At 44.8% G+C, this 25994-nt stretch overlaps 1 protein-coding gene across 1 annotated transcript in view; it reads right to left on the bottom strand.

Moving 5' to 3' along the window:
- MRPS23 (mitochondrial ribosomal protein S23) overlaps nt 1–25596 on the bottom strand; it is a 28869-nt gene extending 3273 nt beyond the window's left edge. The window contains exons 1-4 of the mRNA XM_082248421.1: nt 25444–25596; nt 19303–19479; nt 3056–3130; nt 1286–1409 (exon numbers count right to left, since the gene is read on the bottom strand). Coding sequence (XP_082104547.1) covers nt 1286–1409; nt 3056–3130; nt 19303–19479; nt 25444–25487 — 420 coding nt within the window. The 5' untranslated portion in view covers nt 25488–25596. The remainder of the gene's footprint in view (nt 1–1285; nt 1410–3055; nt 3131–19302; nt 19480–25443) is intronic.
- Between the last annotated feature and the right edge of the window lie 398 nt (nt 25597–25994).

Below are 25994 nucleotides of genomic sequence, written 5' to 3'. Positions count from 1 at the left end.
CCAGTCAGGGAACCCCGGCAGTGAAGCCTTGCGGCTTCACGGGCGAGTCCCTCCTGCGCATGTGCGAACTGCGCTGTGCATTCGGATTGGCTCGGCGGCGGAGGGTAGGAGGAGGGGTCCTCACTTCGCCGTGGCGCTGTTCCCTGAAGTGGGGAAGGGTACCTTTCCAAAACAGGTACCCATTCCCCCCTCCCCCCTAAAAGGTGCCAAATTAGGCACCGGAGGGGGGGGGGGGGGGAGTAAATGAGTGGAAGTTCCACATTTGGGTGGAACTCCGCTTTAAGGGATAAGTCAGGTAGGGCCAGCACATCACTGTGGTAACACCCACTAAACAGTGACTGACATTTAATAGACATCTTACCTATCTAAGCCCCTGGGCTTCAGGAGGTGTCAATCACAGCTGTTGTGTCCTTTGTGGTGACAACTTTCTAACACAGATGAAGTTGGGTGCACCATATAGGATACAACCACAGGGACAACACTAAAATACCAGGGGTGTGTCTAAGACAGTCAGTGGTCTTGTATGAATAGTGGATATCTGGAGACAGAAGTGTGCCTACTGCAATGGCCTTCAATAAAAATTCAGTGGGGGGAGAGAGGGAGAAAATGACAAAGCAAAACTTTTCCACCAAGCACTGGAGACAGAAAAGTGAGGCTGGAGTCCTACTTTAAACAGGGATTATTTCTACATTAATTTCATTTTCCTCTTTTACTGAAACTTAATAATTAAAGCAACGTTTCAGCCTGTCAAAAAATACTGTAGCTGCTGACTTTTACTATAAAGGACACTTATCTGTCCAGGTAGCTCACGATGTCGGCACCCCTAGCCGATTTGTCCATCGGCTGTGGGTGAAGGCACCTGCATCTTCACTAAGGGAAACAGGAAGTGAAGCCTTGTTTCCTACTGCGCATGTGCGAGTCTCGCTGCGCTTTTCTGAATGGTCCGGCTGTCTTCTGGGACCTGTGTGTCACCCAGAAGGCAAAGTGGGGGTGGGGGAAGGAGGAGAGGCCTGGAAATGTTGTAGATCGCCACGATCGTTGCGGAGCGATCTTTCCTGGAAGTGGGAGCAGGTACCTGGTTTTGACAGGTATCCGCTCGTCCCCCTCGTCTCCCCCAAAAAAGTGCCAAATGTTGCAGTGGAGGGGGGGTGGGGGCGTGAACAGATGGAGCTCCGCTGTAAGCTTTATCTATTAGCTGAAAAAAGCAGAAATGCTCAGGTTACATGGTCAGAGGTATCTAGTCCAGCACTAATGTTTGTTCCCAAAATCAAGACAAGCAACTTACTGTTGTTACTCCTGGCCTTCTTAAAATGACACCTTGTGCGAGTAGAGCTTTTCCTGTCTCTTCAAATAACTTATCTTCACTTACTTCTCCAGATTTTTGAAGTTCTAAATATTTCTCCACAAACCTGAAACAGACAGGAGATAGCATGTAAAACAATGGCTAAAAGACAGCCGTATCGGCTTACCATTAAAACATGCGCATCTCTCTATCTTCGCTATAGGATAGGAATAATTCCATCAAAAAAAAACGAAGAAGAGAACAATAAATTATTGTAACAATGAACAACTTAAAAAAAAATCTTTAAAATGAAACAGTTTTATCTCTTAACAAAAGACCTAAGACTTCCTTTCAGGCTTTATTACATTTTTTTCTTTTTTTTTTTCCATTTCTGATGCAGGCACTCTACTCATGCCAATTGTTATTCATCATGATTCTCATGAATTTACAAAAGTTAAAGTGATTGCAAGGTCTTTTTTATTATTAAAGTATTAAACCCAAAACTATGCCGGTTCATTAGGGAACAGGCGAGGTTTAGATCCATGTATGGGCAGGCAGGCCGATTATGCCCAACTTTACCCATCGATCGACTTGCTTACAACCATCCTGTCGGAATTTTCTACATCCAATTACTGCCGGGAGCTATAGCAGCTGGCAGTAATCTTTGTGTTCCGCCAGCTGGGAAGGCTCCCCACACCCCCAAGCCGCCAGAACACAATAACGCTGCAGGAGGCATTCCACCATCAACACTGACTATGGTATTGGGGAAATCCAGTGATTTTCTTTCCTTCCACTCATGGTGGAAAGAAAGAAAATTAAGTAATCTATAGGCTGCCTTAGTGAGTGTGCAAGGCAAATAACCAGTTGAATACTTGGTGCCTAAAAGGCTGGACACCAAGATGTTGAGTACATTGTTCCTGTGCTTAATTTGCATCGGCTTAAACTTCCAAACTACAATATCAGTACTTCCTAAAGAAAGGCTAATAAGATTTTGAGGAGTCCTTTTTGCTCCCCTAAATATGCAACACACCTCATTCAGGTGTTGAGGCGTTGAAGCCTCCTCCTTCTTCCAGCAGCCACCAGTGGTTCCTCGCTCCTGCTTTTCTCTTTTATCCCATCAACTTGGACTCCCTCCCTCCCAACTCTTCCCCCACTCTTCCTTCCTCTACTTTGCTCATTTTTCAAACTTTTCTTTTTCTGCTTTGTTCTTTTTTGATCAAATGGCCACCAGGGTCAGTGACCCTTGCCATGCTTAGGTATGCTACCATAATATTTGAACTTCTGACACTAACTTCCACACCAGTTGGTTTTACCTTTTTGTTACATGTATACAGGTCTCTTGTGGTTCATCCTAAATCCAAATGACATTGTCCCTTCCACCCATCTATGCCTTGCACTTGAGAACTATGTTCTACAAACATCATTTCATTGTACCTTGATGGCTATCTTTATACTTTACTGAAGAATGTTGTATTGTGATGTACTGCTTACATTATTTTGTACCTTGCTTTTGTCCCAAACAAACTGAACAAGGAATGTTTTTGAATTGTAATGAATTATTGTGTAATAATGGTTTTGAACATCAAGTATTCTAGATTGTAAGCTCTAAGGAGCAAGGCCCTCTAGTTCCTCCCGTTTTGAATTGTATTGTAATTGTCTTCCCTTACATTGTAAAGCGCTGCGCAAACTGTTGGCGCTATATAAATCCTGAATAATAATAATATGTAAAATTACTAGTAGTGCTGCTGCATTCATAAGAAAATATGATCTTACTTTTGACATGTGGATTTGTAATCCGAACTGTTCAAATTAAGCATTCCAGGGCTACCATAGGTGTCATAAAATTTTCTAAGGAGAGAAAATAGAGAATTTGTTAAACATAGGAAGTGACTGTATCTGTATTAGTATATTTGTTACACAAACAATTGAGCACTATCTGTGATACTTTTTTTATTTGCACTAACATCCAGATTTACAGGACAAGCTTACGGGATGTACCTCCTTCTTCAAGTCCAAGCAGTACTTTTTAAAAGCATAACTCCAGAATCATTGTCATAGGATCAATTATTAAGCTGATCTGTTAACTTGTAGCCCTACAGACATTACCTGTGCTACCATTGCCTGATGGTCTATTCTCACCTGACTATTGCACTGGTCTTGGCATCCTTATGCACTGCCCAATTCCAACTGTACTGAGTCCCTCGTAGCCTGTGTGGTACTGATCCACTGTTCGTCATTTCAGTGGAGGGCACACCACCAGAGCCTCTTGCTTACCTTGCCTAATAGTAACAGGGGTAGCAACCTGGAAGCAAGAAGCAGCCAACCCATCTCCACTTTCAGAAACTCTGGGAAGACCTGCTGTTCCTTAGACCCCAACTCTGGTGAACCCAGCCATGATCAGGGAAGGCTCTTTTCAGCTGTATTCAGCATGTCTGAGATAAATATCTTTGATTTTAAAGCTGCAATAGGAGGGGGGGGGGGGGGGGGGGGGGAGGGTCGAGACTGACATTCATCGGTTTCTCCTTAATTCACAGAACGCCTTGCATTCGATTAAACTTTTTCTTAAAAGAAGAGGTGCCAAGTGAACGACCTCCCATAATATCTGTACTGAAGCCAGAACTACAAATCTCAGCACCTGACACTAAGAGCCGGTTCACACTGAGGCGATCCGACTTCAAGGGGCGACCTGTGAAGTCACGGTGCACAGCGTGCACCGAGACATCAACGCGACTTGCAGGGACTTCACATAATGGAAGTCAATGCAAGTCGCTCCCAGGTCGCCCCAAAGTAGTACAGGACCCTTTTTCTAAGTCGGAGCGACTTGTGTCGCTCCTATTAGAACGGGTCCTGTGCTAATCAATGGCGAGCGACCGAGTGCAACTTGTCAGGCTGACAAGTCGTCTGACAAGTCGCGCTAGTCTGAATGGGGTCCAACAGTGACGGGAGTGTGAGCTAAAAAGAAGTAAAGGTTTGTGTAACAAACACTGCAGCAGCCAGAAACGAAGCTTTCACAGAAGGTAACTTTTTACTTTTATTGCAAATATACAAAAATAGTTTATGTCCATACTTCTGCTTTAAATAACAGCCCTGTGGGGGTTAAATAATGCAAAAATACTCACGTCTTCTCTGGCCCTGTCCCCCACAGGCTCACTGTACCAGTCCTCCAACCCCAATTTTCTTTCAGTTTGAATGACAAGGACCCACCCTGGACTCACAGAAGAAAGCGGTAGAGGACCACACCACATCATTACATTGTGATCCTCTCTGCAACCTTCAGGACCCACCCACCACACATGCTATTACAGTACAGAAGACTTTGAAAAAAAAGGGGAGTTCCAAAGGAAGTGAGGAGGGGGGGGGGGCTAGATTTTGGGCTTCCTGTGTTATATACACGCACTTTTTGCACTTTTTCTTTTTTGCACAGGCTGTATATACATATATGTTTATTGTTTATTTTTTACATGACATATGTATTCATTTACAGTAATCAGACTGGTAGTTGTTTATAATTGGTTATAGCAGCCATAGCCTGAAGACAATAAAGAGCAGCGCCAACACCCACTTTCACATCAGACGCCATCCAGGTGGTTGGTCTCAGTGGGGACAGCAGCTATAATATTATATTATATATATATATATATACAGTGGGTACGGAAAGTATTCAGACCCCCTTAAATTTTTCACTCTTTGTTATATTGCAGCCATTTGCTAAAATCATTTAAGTTTATTCTTCTTCCTCATGAATGTACACATAGCACCCCATACTGACAGAAAAACACAGAATTGTTGACATTGTTGCAGATTTATTAAAAAAGAAAAACTGAAATATCACATGGTCCTAAGTATTCAGACCCTTTGCTGTGACACTTATATATTTAACTCAGGTGCTTTCCATTTCTTCTGATCATCCTTGAGATGGTTCTACACCTTCATTTGAGTCCAGCTGTGTTTGATTATACTGATTGGACTTGATTAGGAAAGCCACACACCTGTCTATATAAGACCTTCCAGATCACAATGCATGTCAGAGCAAATGAGAATCATGAGGTCAAAGGAACTGCCTGAAGAGCTCAGAGACAGAATTGTGGCAAGGCACAGATCTGGCCAAGGTTACAAAAAGATTTCTGCTGCACTTAAGGTTCCTAAGAGCACAGTGGCCTCCATAATCCTCAAATGGAAGACGTTTGGGACGACCAGAACCCTTCCTAGAGCTGGCCGTCCGGCCAAACTGAGCTATCGGGGGAGAAGAGCCTTGGTGAGAGAGATAAAGAAGAACCCAAAGATCACTGTGGCTGAGCTCCAGAGATGCAGTCAGGAGATGGGAGAAAGTTGTAGAAAGTCAACCATCACATCAGCCCTCCACCAGTCGGGGCTTTATGGCAGAGTGGCCCGACGGAAGCCTCTCCTCAGTGTAAGACACATGAAAGCCCACATGGAGTTTGCTAAAAAACACCTGAAGGACTCTAAGATGGTGAGAAATAAGATTCTCTGGTCTGATGAGACCAAAATAGAACTTTTTGGCCTTAATTCTAAGCGGTATGTGTGGAGAAAACCAGGCACTGCTCATCACCTGTCCAATACAGTCCCAACAGTGAAGCATGGTGGTGGCAGCATCATGCTGTGGGGGTGTTTTTCAGCTGCCGGGACAGGACGACTGGTTGCAATCAAGGGAAAGATGAATGCGGCCAAGTACAGGGATATCCTGGACAAAAACCTTCTCCAGAGTGCTCTGGACCTCAGACTGGGCCGAAGGTTTACCTTCCAACAAGACAATGACCCTAAGCACACAGCTAAAATAACGAAGGAGTGGCTTCACAACAACTCCGTGACTGTTCTTGAATGGCCCAGCCAGAGCCCTGACTTAAACCCAATTGAGCATCTCAGGAGAGACCTAAAAATGGCTGTCCACCAACGTTTACCATCCAACCTGACAGAACTGGAGAGGATCTGCAAGGAGGAATGGCAGAGGATCCCCAAATCCAGGTGTGAAAGACTTGTTGCATCTTTCCCAAAAAGACTCCTGGCTGTATTAGATCAAAAGGGGGTTTCTACTAAATACTGAGCAAAGGGTCTGAATACTTAGGACCATGTGATATTTCAGTTTTTCTTTTTTAATAAATCTGCAACAATGTGAACAATTCTGTGTTTTTCTGTCAGTATGGGGTGCTATGTGTACATTCAGGAGGAAGAAGAATGAACTTAAATGATTTTAGCAAATGGCTGCAATATAACAAAGAGTGAAAAATTTAAGGGGGTCTGAATACTTTCCGTACCCACTGTATATTATATATATATATATATATATATATATATATATATATATATATATATATATATATATATATATATATACACATATATATATATATATATATATATATATATATATACACACACACACATATGCACAGTGCATTGCAAAAGTATTCGGCCCCCTTGAACTTTTCGACCTTTTGCCACATTTCAGGCTTCAAACATAAAGATATAAAACTGTAAGTTTTTGTGAAGAATCAACAACAAGTGGGACACAATCATGAAGTGGAACAAAATTTATTGGATATTTGAAACTTTGTTAACAAGTAAAAAACTGAAAAATTGGGCGTGCAAAATTATTCAGCCCCCTTAAGTTAATACTTTGTAGCGCCACCTTTTGCTGCGATTACAGCTGTAAGTCGCTTGGGGTATGTCTCTATCAGTTTTGCACATCGAGAGACTGAACTTTTTGCCCATTCCTCCTTGCAAAACAGCTCGAGCTCAGTGAGGTTGGATGGAGAGCGTTTGTGAACAGCAGTTTTCAGTTCTTTCCACAGATTCTCGATTGGATTCAGGTCTGGACTTTGACTTGGCCATTCTAACACCTGGATATGTTTATTTGTAAACCATTCCATTGTAGATTTTGCTTTATGTTTTGGATCATTGTCTTGTTGGAAGACAAATCTCCATCCCAGTCTCAGGTCTTTTGCAGACTCCATCAGGTTTTCTTCCAGAATGGTCCTGTATTTGGCTCCATCCATTTTCCCATCAATTTTAACCATCTTCCCTGTCCCTGCTGAAGAAAAGCAGGCCCAAACCATGATGCTGCCACCACCATGTTTGACAGTGGGGATGGTGTGTTCAGGGTGATGAGCTGTGTTGCTTTTACGCCAAACATAACGTTTTGCATTGTTGCCAAAAAGTTTGATTTTGGTTTCATCTGACCAGAGCACCTTCTTCCACATGTTTGGTGTGTCTCCCAGGTGGCTTGTGGCAAACTTTAAACAACACTTTATGGATATCTTTAAGAAATGGCTTTCTTCTTGCCACTCTTCCATAAAGGCCAGATTTGTGCAGTATACGACTGATTGTTGTCCTATGGACAGAGTCTCCCACCTCAGCTGTAGATCTCTGCAGTTTATCCAGAGTGATCATGGGCCTCTTGGCTGCATCTCTGAGCAGTCTTCTCCTTGTATGAGCTGAAAGCTTAGAGGGACGGCCAGGTCTTCGTAGATTTGCAGTGGTCTGATACTTCTTCCATTTCAATATTATCGCTTGCACAGTGCTCCTTGGGATGTTTAAAGCTTGGGAAATCTTTTTGCATCCAAATCCGGCTTTAAACTTCTCCATAACAGTATCTCGGACCTGCCTGGTGTGTTCCTTGTTCTTCATGATGCTCTCTGCGCTTTAAACGGACCTCTGAGACTATCACAGTGCAGGTGCATTTATACAGAGACTTGATTACACACAGGTGGATTCTATTTATCATCATTAGTCATTTAGGTCAACATTGGATCATTCAGAGATCCTCACTGAACTTCTGGAGAGAGTTTGCTGCACTGAAAGTAAAAGGGGCTGAATAATTTTGCACGCCCAATTTTTCAGTTTTTTTATTTGTTAACAAAGTTTGAAATATCCAATAAATTTCGTTCCACTTCATGATGGTGTCCCACTTGTTGATTCTTCACAAAAAATTACAGTTTTATATCTTTATGTTTGAAGCCTGAAATGTGGCAAAAGGTTGAAAAGTTCAAGGGGGCCGAATACTTTTGCAATGCACTGTATATATTATATATGTGATTAGATCCAGAGCGCTGAATCACATATCTTTTTAATTCCTTTGTTTGAGCCAACAGTATCATATTTGTTCTTGTATGGCATAATAAAGTTTGATAAATGTGAATAAAAATATCATAGATAAAGATCTAGTAGTAGTCAGTCCATCACATTTAACTGGAATTGTTTCCTAATATTGAAAATGTTTTTTTAGCCTATTCAAGCTGCTTCTTCAGTTTAAATGTGTCAGGAAAATATCCCAGCATTTATATTCACACAAGTAGCACTGAAACCTTAATCTAATTACTATTCAAAGGCTGATATTACATGGTCAGAAGGGGTGGGGTGACTTAGATAATGAGGTCTACTGGAAACCACCCACACAGACCAGTATCTGCTTTTTGGCTCTCGCCACCCACTAGATTACAAATAGGTATGTGCTCAGGCTTGCTAGGGATTGTAGTCCAAACCCACCTGAGCAATCCCACCAGGAAGTCGACACTGCACACCTCCAATCATAGGCAGTGAGGCATTGCCTGGTCTGTGCAGTTGCAGACCAGCAAATGCCTCACTGCCTGTGATTGGCGGTGTGCAGTGTCGGCTTCTTGGCGGGATTGCTCAGGTGGGTTGGGACTATGATCCGGAATAGGCCTGAGCCCATCACTAATTACAATAGGTGATTAATAGAACTCTGGGACATTGGGCTGGAATAGTAACAACAAACAAGTGTTTATAGACAAACATCTCAGGAGTACTTTGAAAGACTCTGGCTACCATGACTGAGCTTTCATTAACCACTTGCCGACTGCTCACAGTAATATTACTGCGGCAGTGCGGCTCCCCTGGGTCCAGTCACATAGTACTTGGTAACTGGAGGGGGAAGCGGTTTTGGCGGCGCTCTGTTTAGACACATCGGGAGGCGGGCCACGATTGCCGCCTTCCTCTCACCATTGTCCGGTAAACGGAGAGAAGACCCGTCTGCTTATGTAAACAAAGCAGGCGGATCTTCTGTGAGACAGCCAGGGACAGATTTAAAGTTTTAGCTAAGCTGAAACTGATCTGTCTGTGCCTGTCACAACGCCCCCCCCCACCCCCCCACGGTTAGTAAGCATACAGACATACATTAACCCCTCTGATCACCCACAGGGTTAAACCCTTCACTGCCAATGACATTATTACAGTAACAGTGCATATTTTTTAGCACTGATTACTGTAGTAATGTCACTGGTACCCCCAAAAGTGTCAAAAATATCAGTTAGGGTTCCGATCTGTCCGCCGCAATGTCGGAGTCCTGCTAAAAATCGCCGCCATTACTAGTAAAAAAAATAAAATAAAAAATGACAAATCTTTCCGTAGATAGTAGACGCAATAACTTTTGCACAAACCAATCAAAATACGCTTATTGTGATTTTTTTTGTTACTAAAAATATGTAGCAGAAATTAGCCTAAAATTTAAAAAAAATTTGATTTTTACATTTTTTTTGGGGGAATGTCTTATAGCAGAATGTGAAAAATATTGTTTTTTTCAGAATTGTTGCTATTTTTTTGTTTATAGCGCAAAGAATTAAAATCGCACAGGTAATCAAATACCACCAAAAGAAAGCTCTATTTGTGGGGAAAAAAAAGGACATCAATTTCGTTTGGGTACAGCGTCGCACAACCACGCAATTGAAGTAACGCAGTGCCGAATCACAAAATAGGGCCTGGTCATTAAAGGGGCAAATCCTTCCGGGGCTGAAGTGGTTAAATCATGTCAAAGCACAGGACCATGGAACAGACGGGTGAAACAGAACACAATATAGCCACCCCATATGTAGCAATGTCGGTAAAAACAAACATCAAATCCATGTCCTGCAGACCCCTGTAATTTACTGAGACAGACACTTGTACATCCAAAAGACCTGATCCCTAAACACAAGCAAAGTTACTTGGTAAGGTATATGCAGTGAAGTCTAGCAAGGAATGCAAAGACCTGATCTAATATAGGAGGACAAATTCTACAGCTCAAGACTAGAGTTGAGCGGACACCTGGATGTCCGTGTTCGGCGGGTTCGGCCGAACTTGAAAAAAAAAGTCCGGGTCCGTGTCCCAGACTTTTTCCGAACTTTACCCGGACACCGAACCCCATTGAAGTCAATGGGGACCCGAACTTTCAGGCACTAAAATGGCTCTAAAACACCAATGGAAAGGGATAGAGTGCTGGAAATGGCAGCAAAACATAGTTAGGAGCATGGCAAGTGCTCTGCAAACAAATGTGGACAGGGAAAGAACTTAAAACAACAAAAAAAAACAGAAAAATAAAACAATTTTCTTCATCTGTGAAGGACGAGGCCCATATGGAGTAGGAGGGAGGTTGAGGTGGTGGTGGATGTGGCGGTGTAGGTGGAAGCGGCGGTGGAGGAGGACGAGGTAGCCAGCACTGCTTTTTTTCAGTCATTTTAAATGAGGGTACACCCCAAAAGAGTGAGAAAGATCAAAAATAGAACAATGGCTGGGTAAGGTCAGTATCCATCTCTATTCTGCACAAGGTACGGAAAAGTCCTGTGGGATCCATGCCTGGTTCATTTTAATGAACGTGAGCTTGTCCACATTGTCTCTGGACAGGCGGCTGCGCTTGTCTGTGATAACACCCCCAGCCGTGCTAAATACACGTTCAGATAATACACTGGCTGCAGGGCACGCCAGCACCTCCAAGGCGTAAAGGGCAAGCTCAGGCCATGTGCCCAAATTGGAGACCCAGAAATTGAAGGGGGCAGACCCGTCATTCACTACATGTAGGCGTGTGCACACATACTGCTCTACCATGTTGGTGAAATGCTGCCTCCTGCTAAGACGTTCCATATGAGCTGCTGGTGCTCCTGTTTGTTGTGGCGTGCTGACAAAGCTTTTCCACATTTCGACCATGCTAACCCTGCCTTCTGAGGTGCTGGTGGTGCCCTGGTTGCATTGGCGACCTCCTCCTCCTCCTCTGCCTTGGCCTTGTGCTTCCACTGTGGCCCCGCTGTCAGGTGGGAATGCCAGCAGCATTGCGTCTACCAGCGTGCGCTTGTACTCGCGCATCTTGCGATTGCGCTCCAGTGAGTGAATTAAGGACGGTACGTTGTCCTTGTAACGGGGATCCAGCAGCGTGGCCACCCAGTAATCAGCACAAGTTAGAATGTGGGCAACTCGGCGGTCGTTGTGGAGACACTGCAGCATGTAATCGCTCATGTGTGCCAGGCTGCCCAGAGGCAACGAAAGGCTGTCCTCTGTGGGAGGTGTATCGTCTGTGTCCTCTGTATCCCCCCAACCACGCACCAGTGATGGCCATGAGCTGGCCTGGGTGCCACCCTGCTGTGAACATGGTTCTGTCTCCTCCTCCATCTCCTCCTCCTCATCCTCCAGAACTGTGCCCCTGCTGGACAATTGTGTCCCTGGCGTTTGTGGGTGCAGGAACCCTCCCTCGGAGCCACTTGCGAATGACTGCCCTGAAAGCCTTGGAAATGTTACCTCTTCATCCTCCTCCTCCTCCTCATCCTGTGCCACATCCTCTTCCATCATCGCCCGAATCGTTTTTTGAAGGAGGCATAGAAGTGGGATAGTTAAGCTGACAACGGCGTCATCGGCACTGGCCATGTTGGTGGAGTACTCAAAACAGCGCAACAAGGCACACAGGTCTCGCATGGAGGCCCAGTTATTGGTGGTGAAGTGGTGCTGTTCCGCAGAGCGACTCACGCGTGCGTGCTGCAGCTGCAAGTCCACTATGGCCTGCTGCTGTTCGCACAGTTTTTCCAGCATGTGCAAGGTGGAGTTCCACCTTGTGGGCAAAGGATGTGCGTCAAAACGGCTAGGCCCAGAGCTGCTATGAGATTTCGCCCGTTATCGCACACCACCAGGCCGGGCTTGAGGCTTGCTGGCAGCAACCACTCATCTGTCTGCTGTTCCATGCTCCTCCACGGTGTGTGGTTTTTCCCCCAAACAGGCAAGTTTTAAAACTGCCTGCTGTCGTTTACCCCTGGCTGTGCTGAAGTTGGCGGTGAAGGTGTTACGCTGACCGGATGAGGAGGCGGTAGAGGATGAGGAAGCGGAGTAGGAGGAGTTAGGAACAGGAGGCAAACTGAAGCGCCCTGCAATCCTCGGTGGTGGAAGGACATGCGCCAAATTGCTATCCGCCTCAGGCCCATCCGCCACTGCATTTACCCAGTGTGCCGTTAGGGAGATATAACGCCCCTGACCGTGCTTACTGGTCCACGTATCGGTAGTTAGGTGGACCTTGGCACAGATGGCGTTGCGCAGTGCACACCTGATTTTTTCCCCCACTTGGTTGTGCAGAGAAGGGATGGCTTGCCTGGAAAAGTAGTGGCGGCTGGGCACGACGTACTGTGGGACAGCCACCGACATAAGGCTTTTAAAACTGTGCGTCTCCACCAGACGGAATGACAGCATTTCAAAGGCCAAGAATTTTGAAATGCTGGCATTCAGGGCCAGGGATCGCGGGTGGGTAGGGGGGTACTTCCTCTTCCTCTGAAGTGTTTGGGAGATGGAAAGCCCTACCAAATACTGCTGCAGGTTCTGTCGCCTACTCACACTTGAGGAAGGTGTTTCACTTGTGCGTGTAGCTGGCACAGATCGACCATGTCCTCTCCTTGCAACAGGAGCTCTACCAGCAGCACCACGACCCAGGCCACGGCCCCCATTTGACGGTCTCCTCATATTTCTGTAATTTATGATCTTGCCCTAGAAAGGTGTTTATTGAATAGCGGAACAAAACAACAACATTATCGCACGGGTGTATCTCACAGTCAAATATGCAAACTATGCCGCAATTTAATTTTTTACACTCCAAAAGGGTGTATATTGAATAGCGGAATAGAAAAAAATGTATAAAACGGTGTATCTCACACGTACAAACACAGACTAGGCCCCGATTACAATTTTTTGTACCCTAAAGGGAGGATGAGGATGAGGAGTAGGAGGAGTTCGGAACAGGAGGCAAACTGAAGCGCCCTGCAATCCTCGGCGGTGGAAGGAGATGCGCCAAACAAATTTAAAAGGTGTATCTCACACGTACCGATACAGACTATGCCGTAATTGAATTTTTACACTCAAAAAGGGTGTATATTGAATAGCGGAATAGAAAAAATTTTATAAAACGGTGTATCTCACACGTACAAACACAGACTAGGCCCCGATTACAATGTTTTGTACCTTAAAGGGAGGATGAGGATGAGGAAGAGGAGTAGGAGGAGTTCGGAACAGGAGGCAAACTTAAGCACACTGCAATCCTCGGCGGTGGAAGATGCGCCCCAAAAATTTGGAAGGTGTATCTCACACGTACCAATACAGACTATCCTGCAATTTAATTCTTTTTACCCCAAGGGTGTAGATTGAATAGCGGAATAGAAAATATGGTATCAAAAGGTGTATCTATCTCACACGTACAGACCCAGACTAGGCCCTGATTACTATTTTTTGTACCACAAAGGCAGGATGAGGACTAGGAGGAGTTCGGAACAGGCAGGAGGCACACTGAAGCACCCTGCGATCCTCGGCGGTATGAGATGCGCCCCAAAAATTGGAAAGGTGTATCTCACACGTACCGATACAGACTATCCCGCAATTTCATTCTTTTTACTCCAAGGGTGTAGATTGAATAGCGGAATAGAAAATATGATATCAAAAGGTGTATCTATCTCACACGTACAGACCCAGACTAGGCCCCGATTACTATTTTTTGTACCCCAAAGGCAGGATGAGGATTAGGAGTTCGGAACAGGCAGGAGGCACACTGAAGCACCCTGCAATCCTCGGTGGTATGAGATGCGCCCCAAAAATTGGGAAGGTGTATCTCACACGTACCGATACAGACTATCCCCCAATTTAATTCTTTTTACCCCAAGGGTGTAGATTGAATAGCGGAATAGAAAATATGATATAAAATTGGTGATTTTTCAATAGCACATGAACACAGCGGTGTCTTATGTCAGTCAGCTCTGCTGCAGACTATGAAGAGAAAAAAAAAAGAAAATTCCCCTTTTAAGTTTGTAATTTTTAAGTAATTTTTAAATAGATTAGTACAGACTATGCCAGAATTTAATTTTTTTAACCCAAAAGGGTGTATATTGAATAGTGGAATAGAAAAAAAGTGTATAAATTTTGAAATCACTCAATAATAGCACATGTGAACACAGCAGTGTATTATCACAGTCAGCAGCACTGAAGGAAAAATGCTGCACACAACTGACTGATAAAAAAGATTGTTTTCTCCCTCCTCCTCAGCGGGCAAAAAGATTGTGTTCACTGCACCCCACACACAGCAAAATCGATGTAGAACACTGACCCTGCTTATTCTCCAGCCTCGCCCTAATATTATCGATAAGATCGTTTACTGGCACAACCCCCCACACAGCAAAATCGATTGTAGAACACTGACCCTGCCTATTCTCCAGCCTCGCCCTAAAATGCCCTAATAACTCGCCCTGCCTGCACTCCGACCTGACCCTGCATTCTTTTCGGACACAATATAATTTTTTACTGTCTGTCCAGGGCCGGACTGGGTATGAAAACCAGCCCTGGAAAAAATTACATACCAGCCCCATAGCATTGCGTCGTCACACCAGCACAACGTCATCAAGTATTCATATATGAAACATAATTTAACCACTTCTGGACTGGCCCTTTTTCCAACACGTTGTTTACAATTTCAAATCTTTTTTTTTTTTTTTTTGGCTTCAAAATTACTTAGAACCCCCAAACATTATAGATTTTCTTTTAGCAGAGACCCTAGAGAATAAAATCGCGATTGTTGCAATATTTATCAAACTGAATTTGTGCAGCGGTCTCACAAACGCAATTTTTTTTTGGAAAAAATTCACTTTTTTTAAATTAAAAAAATAAGAAAACAGTTAAGTTAGCCTAATTATTTTCCATAATGTGAAAGATAATGTTACGGCACAAGTAAAAAGATTCCCAACATTTCATTTTCATGCAAAATTGTACAAGCTCGTGGAATGGCGACAAACATTGGTACCTAAAAATCCCCATCGGCAACACTTTAAAAATTTCTAAAGGTTACCAGTTTAGAGTTACAGTTCCCCCTGATACAATGCTGTCCCCCCCACCCTAATACAATGTTGACTCCCACTCCCCCTGCCCCTAATACAATGCCTGTTCTCCCCCACCCCGGCCCCCTTTCCCTAATACAGAGCTGTTTAGGGGGGGGTCAGCATTGTATTAGGGGGAGGGGGGAGGGGGAACAGCATTGTATTAGAAGGGTCAGCATTGTATTAGGGGAGGGGGATCGGCATTGTATCAGGGGCCCTAATACAATTCTGATCCCCCCTCCCCCTAATACAATGCAGTTCCCCCCCCAGCCCCCTCCTCCTAATACAATGCTGACCCCCCTCCCCTAATAAAATGCTGACCCCCCCGGCCCTCTCCCCCTAATACAAGGCTAATCCCCCCCATCCCCCTACTACAATGCTGATCCCCCTCCCCCTAATACAATTCTGTTCCCCCTAGCCCCCTCCCCCTAATACAATGCTGATCCCCCTAATACAATTCTGTTCCCCCCAGCCCCCTCCTCCTAATACAATGCTGACCCCCCTCCCCATAATACAATGCTGTTCCCCCTAGCCCCCTCCCCCTAATACAATGCTGATCCCCCCTTTCCCTAAATTTTGGGGGGGGGATCAGCATTGTATTAGGGGGAGGGGGCCAGGGGGAACAGCATTGTATTAGGGGCCCTAATGCAAGGCTAATCCCCCCATCCCCCTAATACAATGCTGCCCCCCCAATAAAATGCTGAACCCCCACCCCTCCCCCTAATACAATGATGATCCCCCTCCCCCTAAATTTAGGGGGGGGGTCAGCATTGTATTAGGGGGAGGGGGCCAGGGGGAACAGCATTGTATTAAGGGGGAGGGGGGCGGATAAGCATTGTATAAGGGGCCCTAATACAGGACTGACAGCCAGCAGCCTGTGTATAGGGCCCAGGGCTGCCATTGGAATTGATTTAGGAATGTGGCACCTAGGGGAGAGACAAAAAGTTGCTGCTGATCCCGGGACTTTGCTGTGGCCTGGGATACATGCTGGTAAACCCAGGGCACACTTGCTACAAAGTACTTTACAAATTTCTGTTGCATTGGAAGCCCCAAGGCAATGTTTTCTTTGAGCCTAGGTTCACACTTATGTGATGTGGGAAGGTTGCGAATTTGCAGCGTGTTCCCGCATTGCAAACGCACCCCCGGCAGTTCACACTGCCATATGCGATACGCTGGGGGTGTCAATGAAATCTTAACGACACCCCCAGTTTGATCGCATATCGCAGTGTGATCTTGCAGTTCGCACAGGATCGGATCGCACAAGTGTGAACCGCTGTGCGATCTGATCCTGATGCGGCTGCAAAAAAGGGTCCTGTGCGGGTGCGGTGCGAATTTAGCCATACAAAGTGTATGGCTAAACTCGCACCGCACAGCCGATCGCATGTAATGAAGGAGCAGTGCGCTCCGACATTACATGCAAACGCCGCAGCCACGAGACCCGGTTCACACTGATGCGTGTGCGGGGTTCGCATGTAATGTCGGAGCGCACTGCTCCTTCATTACATGCGATCGGCTGTGCGGTGCGAGTTTAGCCATACACTTTGTATGGCTAAATTCACACCGCACCCGGAGCAAACACGCACAGGACCCTTTTTTGCAGCCGCATCAGGATCGGATCGCACAGCGGTTCACACTTGTGCGATCCCATCCTGTGCGAACTGCACGATCGCACTGCGATATGCGATCAAACTGGGGGTGTCGTTAAGATTTCATTGACACCCCCAGCGTATCGCATATGGCAGTGTGCCAGGGGTGCGTTTGCAATGCGGGAACAGGCTGCGAATTCGCAGCCTTCCCGCATCGCCTAAGTGTGACCCGGGGCTCAGTGTGAACCGCCTCTGAAAGACCATATGCCGTATGTGCTATTGCTACAGTGGGAGAAAAGTCAGAGTGTTCCCGGCTAGCCAGTCTTCCCTGGTTTCAGCTATAATGTGATCTAGTATTGCAGTCATCACCAGCTGCTGCAGGTTCTGAAAGCTGGCTTGAGACAGGGACCATTTTGCTGGCCACTGGGGGACCTCTTGAGACATGGATCAGTGGACACCAGTGGTGGGAGACCTTTGGCCACCATTTTGTTCATCTCATTGTATTAGGGGCCCTAATACAATGCTGACTCTCTCCCCCCCCCCCAGCCAGTTTACTCTTACCTGGCTGAACAGGGCAACATAGGGCAGGCTCTGCTTCGCTCACTTGTGTGTCTCAGACGACCTCCCGCTGCCGGCTGCTGTCCGTGTGGGAGGAAAGGGAGAGATGGATGGCGCGGCCCGTCATGCAGGAGAGGAGATCCGCCGCCGCGCAGCTGTCCGCCGGATATGACGTCATGCCGCTCACAGCGGCTGGTGTAGGCATTTGAAAAGAATCCGGCGGCGGCGCTCGAGTGCAGCGGCCGGTAAGCGGCCGTCCGTCCATATCTAAAATCGGCCCCATCTCAAAGCGGCCCCAGGGCCGACGGCCCACCGGGGAAATTCCCGCTATCCCGGTTGGCCAGTCCGGCCCTGTGTCTGTCCCTAATCAGCAGCCAGCACGTATGATGTGTGCTCTGTCCCTATACTATAGCAGAATGACGCAGCGGCGCTCGGTCTCGAACTTATAAAGACATGGTCACATGCTTCAGATGGCCAATCACAGCTACTAATACATTAGTAGGCATGGCTGGGATGGCTTAAGTCACACCAGTTAAACGCTTGTTGATTTGCTGTTGAAAGCCCGCCATTAAAAGCGTGCCATTACATACAAACCCGGAAATAAAATGACCGAACACGGACTTTTACCCGAACATACAGTAAAGTTTTCGGGTCCGTGTTCGGGTAACAAAAATCCAATTATTCGGTACGAACCCGAATAATACAGTCCGTGTTCGCTCAACACTACTCAAGACTCATCCGTTTTCCTACATCTTAAAGCGGAGTTCCACCCAAAAGTGGAACTTCCACTTTAGGTATTTCTAACCCCCTGACATGCCACATTTGGCATGTCATTTTTTTTGGGGGGGGAAGCGGTTACCTAGTTTTGACAGGTACCCGCTCCCACTTCCGCTCAGAATGCCACTGCGCACTGAGCGGAAGTTCTCCTCTCCCCCTCCCTCCCTGCAATCTTCTGGGACATGTCAGAGGTCCCAGAAGATTGCCGGCCAATCAAGACGCGTAGCGCAACTCGCGCATGCGCAGTGCGTACCCGGCTGTGAAGCCGCAAACTGCCACAGCCGGGTGCCCACACCAGTGATGCCGGCGCCGCAGAGCAGAGAGGGAGAAGACGGCGCATCGTGGGACAGGTGAGTGTGTGTTTAGGCTGGAACTCCACTTTAAGGAAAAGGGACATTCTTTTTAAATCAGTGGGTGCAAATTTTGGTCACAAAGGACAACTGATTTACAAGTATGAAAGAGGTAAATCTAACTGGAACAATTATCACTGAACAGGGAGCCCATCAACACAATCTGCATGTATTTTTCCACATATAATGCCGGTGTTTCATCTCACCCCTGGCATTTGATAACAAATCACATCTTCAGTCATGTAAATCAGAAGATTAACAACTATGAAACCTTTCTGACACCAAGGATGGAAAAATGTAAACTAGACCAGGGCGATTCCTTTTAGATTCCCCAGCTTGTTCTTGGACAATAACATCTCCCTTTTGTTGTAAGTAGATTGAGCTGTCGATGCGACCAATGTGGATATACTGTAAATGCTGGCATATTTTCCAGACACATTAGAACTGAAAAAGTGGCTAGATCAGCTACAAAACATCTTCAACTTTACAGAACAAGTCCATACGAATATATCCAAATACTACTTTATACATCATGACCTGGATAAATGAGAACCTTCACAATCACCATAGACAAAGGACTTCAATTTGTAACCAACAACAAAACCACATGTGTAAAAGAATGCAGCTTGAAGACTCACGCTCTTATGATATCTTCTCCGTAAAAAATTGCAGGCACATTTTCAACAGGCTTCGGACGACGTTTTGGTGGACTCACGTAGGTAGGTTCTCTTTTTGGCGGAAAGGCAGCATACACATCATACCAGATTGGCTTCTCATTTTGCTTTACCACTCCTGCACGGATCAAATCTCGTGTTCTAAAAAAAATAGAAAAATATGGAAACTTTGCAAAAATGAACAGCAGAAGGCTATGTACTCATTAATACATTTTCTTTTTTTTTTTTTTACGAGAAGGAGGCTGTTTTTACAAATTCAAATACATATCAAAATGCTGCTACGGATACAACCAGGATGATTAAAAATATTATTAAACCCACAACAGTAAAACCAGTCTGTATATGCAGTTAAGCATGCTTGTTATACTCACTGTGGAACCAAAGGGGTTAATCCTCAGCATTGTGTAAAAAGGCTGTTTGATCTGGTCTTCTCTGATCCTCCCCTTCTTCCACTGTCCCCAATCCAATTCTGATAATGCAGAGCCTTGGGGGCATTCTGTACATGCTCAGTTTGGTGTGCATTGCTAGAATTATTTATTTTGGTAGGGTGCATGTGATTGGCACATGTCCAATTAGCACTGTCTAGACAGAGGTTCAGGAGTGTTGCAGCTTTATAGGACAGTCAGAGGAGAATGAAAAATCCTCCTACAAGCTTTAACCAGTGCTCAGCCGGACACTGATAGAATCAAAGACTGCTGTATACTGCTAATGAGAAAAGGTATTTAGCCGTTTATATTTACTAAAATAATTGTATTTTCATGTTCTGTGTACTGTGGGAGACCAAATATAATGAATGCAGGGTCCTGGGTTTAGTAACACTTTAAGGGCTCTTTCACACGGGCGGTCCGATCAGATCCTCCTGTCAGTTTTTTAGGCGGATCTGATCGGATCCTCCATGCAGCTCTATGGAGCAGCGGAGATCAGCGGAGACACCTCCGCTGCCATCCGTATCCGATCCTGTCCGTGAAATCCGGACGGATGGAAACCCTATTTTTCCATCCGTTCAGGGATCGGATCAGATGAGAGCGGACAGGCGGTCCGCTCTCATCTGATCCCCCATAGAGAGCAGCGGGAGCTGAGACACCTCCCTCTCCGCACTGCAAGCGGAGACGGAGCTGTTATCCGCCAGCTCAGCGGGGATCGGCGGATCGATCCTCGCTGAGCAGCACGGATCCGCCTGCGGAGGCGGACCATGTGAAAGAGCCCTAAGTAAGGCACAAGGTAATGGACAAACCTACAATAATCAATATCAACTATACTTTTTGTTAACCAACATCTGATAAACTGTTATGGGTTACTGCAATTTACATATTGTTTTTTCTATCACTCTGTGAAGTATGCACATGTGCGGATGCCTACCCTGTCTATAAACAGCACAGAGGAAAACATAAGTCTCAAGTCAAAAAGGATTGGCTCTAGCTTTCATTTTGTTCAGATGGCATCTACATCCAAGGCTCTTTTTTTTTTTTTTTTTTACTTTATATGTATTTGAAATTTCATTTGATATATTTAACCACTTCTGGAAAGTTTTACCCCCTTAACCACTTGCCGACTGCCGCACGACTATTTACGTCGGCAGTCAGCCTCTCACAGGCAAAGTGACGTAGATCTACGTCGCTAGCCTGTGAGGGTCTAGGGAGCGAGCGCGCGCCGTCGGAGGCACACTCCCGCGTGGTCACGGACCCCCCCCCCCGCGCGTGTGACCAGCGGACCCGATGTCCGCCGGTCACTCTGCGATCGTCGCTGCAGAGGGAGAAAGGCAGGCGGCTAGTGTAAACAAGCCGCCTGTCATTCTCCCCTGTGTAGAAACAGTGATCACACGGTTTTACTATGTAGGACCGTTGATCACTGTTTCTACAGCTGAAGCCACAGCCAATCACAGTTAGAATCATGCCCATAGGGACACACACAGCCTCTCCCTCTCAGATAAAGTTAACCCCTTCACTACCAGTGTCATTTTGCAGTAACAGTGCATATGTATAGCACTGATTACTGCAGTAATGTCACTGGTAACCCCAAAAGTGTCAAAAATGTCAGTCAAGGGTCCGATCTGTCCACCGCAAAAAAAAAAAAAAAAAGAAAATCGCAGATCGCCGCCATTAAGCGTTAAAAAAAAAAAAAAACAACAAAAATGACAAAAATCTTTCCCTTTGTTAGTAAACGCGATAAGTTTTGCGCAAACCAATCAAAATACGCTTTTTGCGATTTTTTTTACCAAACATATGTAGCATCAAACAAATTGGCCAAAAATGTTAAAAAAATTTAGATTTTTATATTTTTTTGGGGGAATTTCATATAAAAAAATGTGAAAATATTGCTATTTTTGCAAAATTGACGCCCATTGTTTATAGCGCAAATAGTAAAAATCGCACAGGTGATCAAATACCACCAAAAGAAAGCTCTGTTTGTGGGGAAAAAAAGGACGTCAAATTCGTTTAGGTACAACATCGCACGACCGCGCAATTGTCCGTTAAAGTCACGCAGTGCCGAATCGCAAAATAGGCCCTGGTCAGGAAGGGAGTAAAATCTTCCGGGGCTTAAGTGGTTAATGACCAGGCCATTTTTGCAATACGGCACTGCGTTACTTTAACTGACAATTGCACGGTGGTGCGACACTGTACCCAAATAAAATTGATGTGCTTTTTTTCCCCACAAATTGAGCTTTCTTTAGGTGGTATTTGATCACCTTTGCGGGTTTTATTTTTTGCGCTATAAACAAAAAAGAGCGACAATTCTGGAAAAAAAAAAAAAAATAATATTTTTTACTTTCTGCTCTAAAGCACAACCAATAAAAGAAAATGTAACAAAAATCTAATTTTTTCATAATTTTAGGCCAATTTATATTCTGCTACATATTATCGGTTAATTAAAATCCCAATAAGTGTATATTGATTGGTTTGCGCAAAGGGTTAGACTGTCTACAAACTGGGTAAAAGTTTTATGTCATTTTTATTTTTTATTTTTTTACTAGCAATGGCAGCGATCAGCAATTTTTTGCGGTGGACAGATCGGACACCTGACACTTTTGAGGGGACCAGTGACATTGCTACAGTAATCAGTCCTAAAAATATGCACGGTTGCTGTACTGACACTGGTAAGAAAGGGGTTAACACAAGGGGCAATCAGAGGGTTAAATATGTGCCTGGGGGATGTTTTTTAACTGTGTGGGGATGTACTTACTAAATGTACATAGAGATCTGCATTCCTAAATAGCAGGAACAGAGGATCCCTGTGTTCATCTTTGACAGAATGGCAGTCTTCCTTGTTTACATAGGCAGACCACCGTTCCGTCTCTATGGGGAGTGAACGCGGCTGGCCGGCATGCATCGTGTCCACTGGACCCGCTAATTGGCTTCCCCTCTGGCCAATCAGCGCGTGACTCTGGCGAAAGGCGCAAGCCCCCCTCCACCCACTGGCTATTACACGAGGCGACGTACAGGTACGTCGTTTCGCGTAATAGACCCCACTTCCCGCAGTAAAAGTGCAATGGTTGGTCGGCAAGTGGTTAAAGCAATGGGTTTAGTTACATTTTACGATTAAAGAGGAAGTAAACCATGCCAAATTTTTTTTTTTTTTTTTTAAAAACCTGCAGAGTAAAGGCCTAATGTGTTAGTATGAATGAAGCCCTGCACTGCTGCGCCCTGAACTCTGAGAGACGCTTCCATGTTCACCCAGTCTTCCTTCTGGGTTCGTGTCCTCCAGCCATTTGATTAGCTGCGTCACAAAGACCTCCTTCCCGCGCATGCACACGGGAGTCATTGGCCACGCCACAGAGATATGAAGGGACGGCACGGTATACCATCCCTTCATAGCGCATGTGCCGGTGACATCACCAGCTGCATATAGTGTAGAATATCTCCTAAATCGTGAAGGTTTAGGAGATATTCATGGTACCTACAGGTAAGCCTTATTATAGGCTTACCTGTAGGTACAAGCCTACAGAATGGGTTTACATCCACTTTAACCACTTCTGGCCCGGAAGATTTTCCCCCTTAATGACCAGATCATTTTTTTTGCGATTTGGCACTGCTATTTTAACTGACAATTGCGCGGTCGTACAGCGCTGTACCCAAATAAAATTGATGTACTTTTTTTCCCCACAAATAGAGCTTTCTTTTGGTGGTATTTGATCACCTCTGCGATTTTATTAAATAGAACAATTCTGAAAGAAAAAAAAAAAAACAATATTTTTCCTTTTCTGCTATATAACATCGCCAATAAAAAAAATTTAAAAATCTAATTTTTTCATCATTTTAGGCTAATTTGTATTTTGCTACATAATTTTGGTAAAAAAAATCCCAATAAGCGTATTCTAAATTGATTTGTGCAAAAGTTATCGCGTCTACAAACTAGGGGAAAGATTTATGTCATTTTTATTTATTTTTTTACTAGTAATGGAACAGCGATTTTTAGCGGGACTGCGGTGGACAGATCGGACCCCTGACATTGTTTACACTTTGGGGGGGACCAGTGACATTACTAGAGTAATCAGTGCTAAAAATATGCACTGTCACTGTAATAATAACACTGGCAGGAAAGAGGGTTAATAAAGGGTTAGGTGTGAGCCTAGGGGGGCGTTTTCTAACCGTGAGGGGGATGGGCTGGTGAAATCAATACAGAGACCTGTGTTCTTCTTAACTACTTGCCGACCGCCGCAAGTAGATATACTGCGGCGGTCAGCCCCGGCCAGGCAAAGTGACGTATATATACGTCACTAGCCTGTGACCGGCTTGTGAGCCAATAGCGTGCGGGCGCGCGCCCGCTGAGGCGCACGCCTGCTGCGGCTCGTTCACGGAGGAGTCCGCACGTGTGACAGGGGGACCCGATGTCCGTCGGTCACACTACGATCGTCGGTAGAGCGGGAGAAAGGCGGGCGGCTTATGTAAACAAGCCGCCTGTCATTGTAATGTCACTGGTAACCCCAAAAGTGTCAAAAATGTCAGTCAAGGGTCCGATCTGTCCGCCGCAATGTCGCAGTCACACACAAAAAAAAAAAAAAAAAAAATCGCAGATCGCCGCCATTACTCGTTAAAAAAAAAAAACACCAAAAATGACAAAAATCTTTCCCTTTGTTAGTAAACGCGATAACTTTTGCGCAAACCAATCAAAATACGCTTTTTGCGATTTTTTTTACCAAACATATGTAGCATAAAACAAATTGGCCGAAAATGTTAAAAAATTTTGATTTTTAAATTTTTTTTGGGGAATTTCATATAAAAAAAATGTGAAAAATATTGTTATTTTTGCAAAATTTACGCTCTTTTTTTGTTTATAGCGCATGATCAAAAAAAAAAATCGCACAGGTGATCAAATACCACCAAAAGAAAGCGCTGTTTGTGGGAAAAAAAGGACGTGAAATTTGTTTAGGTACAGTGTCGCACAACCGCGCAATTGTCCGTTAAAGTCACGCAGTAAAAAAAAAAAATCGCAAAAAACCCCCTGGTCGGAATGGGGGTAAAATCTTCCGGGGCTTAAGTGGTTAAATAGGAGGAACACAGGAGCTCTGTATTGATTCCAGATAGACCGGTCTGCTGTGTTTATAGCAGCAGACCGCTGTTTTCTCTTCACAGGGAGCGATTGCGGGTGCCCGGTGGCAATCACGGCTGCCAGCCCCATGGATCAGCTTCCCCGCTGTTGAGTGGGCGTGCATGCGTGCCCCCGGGAGCGCTCCCGCAAACTGCTGTACTGGTATAACTGCGGCGGCTGGTCGGCAGTGAATAACTGCTGTTTAGGGGCTTCAGCAAAATGGCAGCTTCCAGCAAGAAGAAATAAGGACAATGCTGGGGTCAATTTACAGCACACACTTATTTTACTAGCATAATTATTACTGTGGAATATATGTTCCTTGCTAAAGTACATTTTTTTATTAAGTTGTTATAATAAGAATTATATTTAAAAAAAAAAAAAAAAACTGTAGTTTTCAACCCCCCCACATTTCCAGGGGAAAATCTATACTGCACAACGCAAGCGGGTTAGAACACTCATCATCTGATTGTATATCTCTGTTCTTAGATGCACTTACCGTTAGCCGTTTATTTGCAAAACATGTTCAAATAAAGAAGAAATCCATGCAATTCCATAAGTGTCTTTTTATATGAGAAATACCTGGTAAACACTGTCCCAAGCTTCTCCAACCGGCTTCCTGCCATGCTGCAACCATGGATCCTTCTGCTCTCTGTCAGACAGCTCGGCTATCAGGCTGTACACCAGTTACAGGATACACCGACGGACATCTTTACTCATGGAAAGTACGAACTGCTAGAATTATAAATCCATTTTACAGCGCTAAAATATAACAAAATCAATCTGCAAAATCCTAAAAAAAAAAAAATTTTCAAGATAATGTAAACAATATTGGGGGGAAGAATTTAATTGAACTGTAAATTGTTAGGCGCTTCCAATAAGCAAGATGGAGAAAATGCGATAGGCATAATAATCGAGCGCATGGATCCATTAAACTTGTTTCTCGGTGCCCTTCAGAAGATATGGTCATGTAAGCTACAGATTTCTTTTTTTTTTTTTCTATCCAGAAAGCATGTTACAGTTATGTCTTTCGAGTAAAAAATAAAATGTGGTTTTATTACTGTGAAATGGACTATTGGTTTTGGTCTTCAGGAACATGGCTGCCGCTTCGGCTCACCAGTTGTTTGGTTTGT

Source organism: Pelophylax lessonae, assembly GCF_965119305.1.
Source record: "Pelophylax lessonae genome assembly, chromosome: 2".
Lineage (NCBI taxonomy): Eukaryota > Metazoa > Chordata > Amphibia > Anura > Ranidae > Pelophylax > Pelophylax lessonae.
Note: the sequence above shows the minus strand (reverse complement) of the source record. Positions and strands in the feature narration are given on the sequence as shown.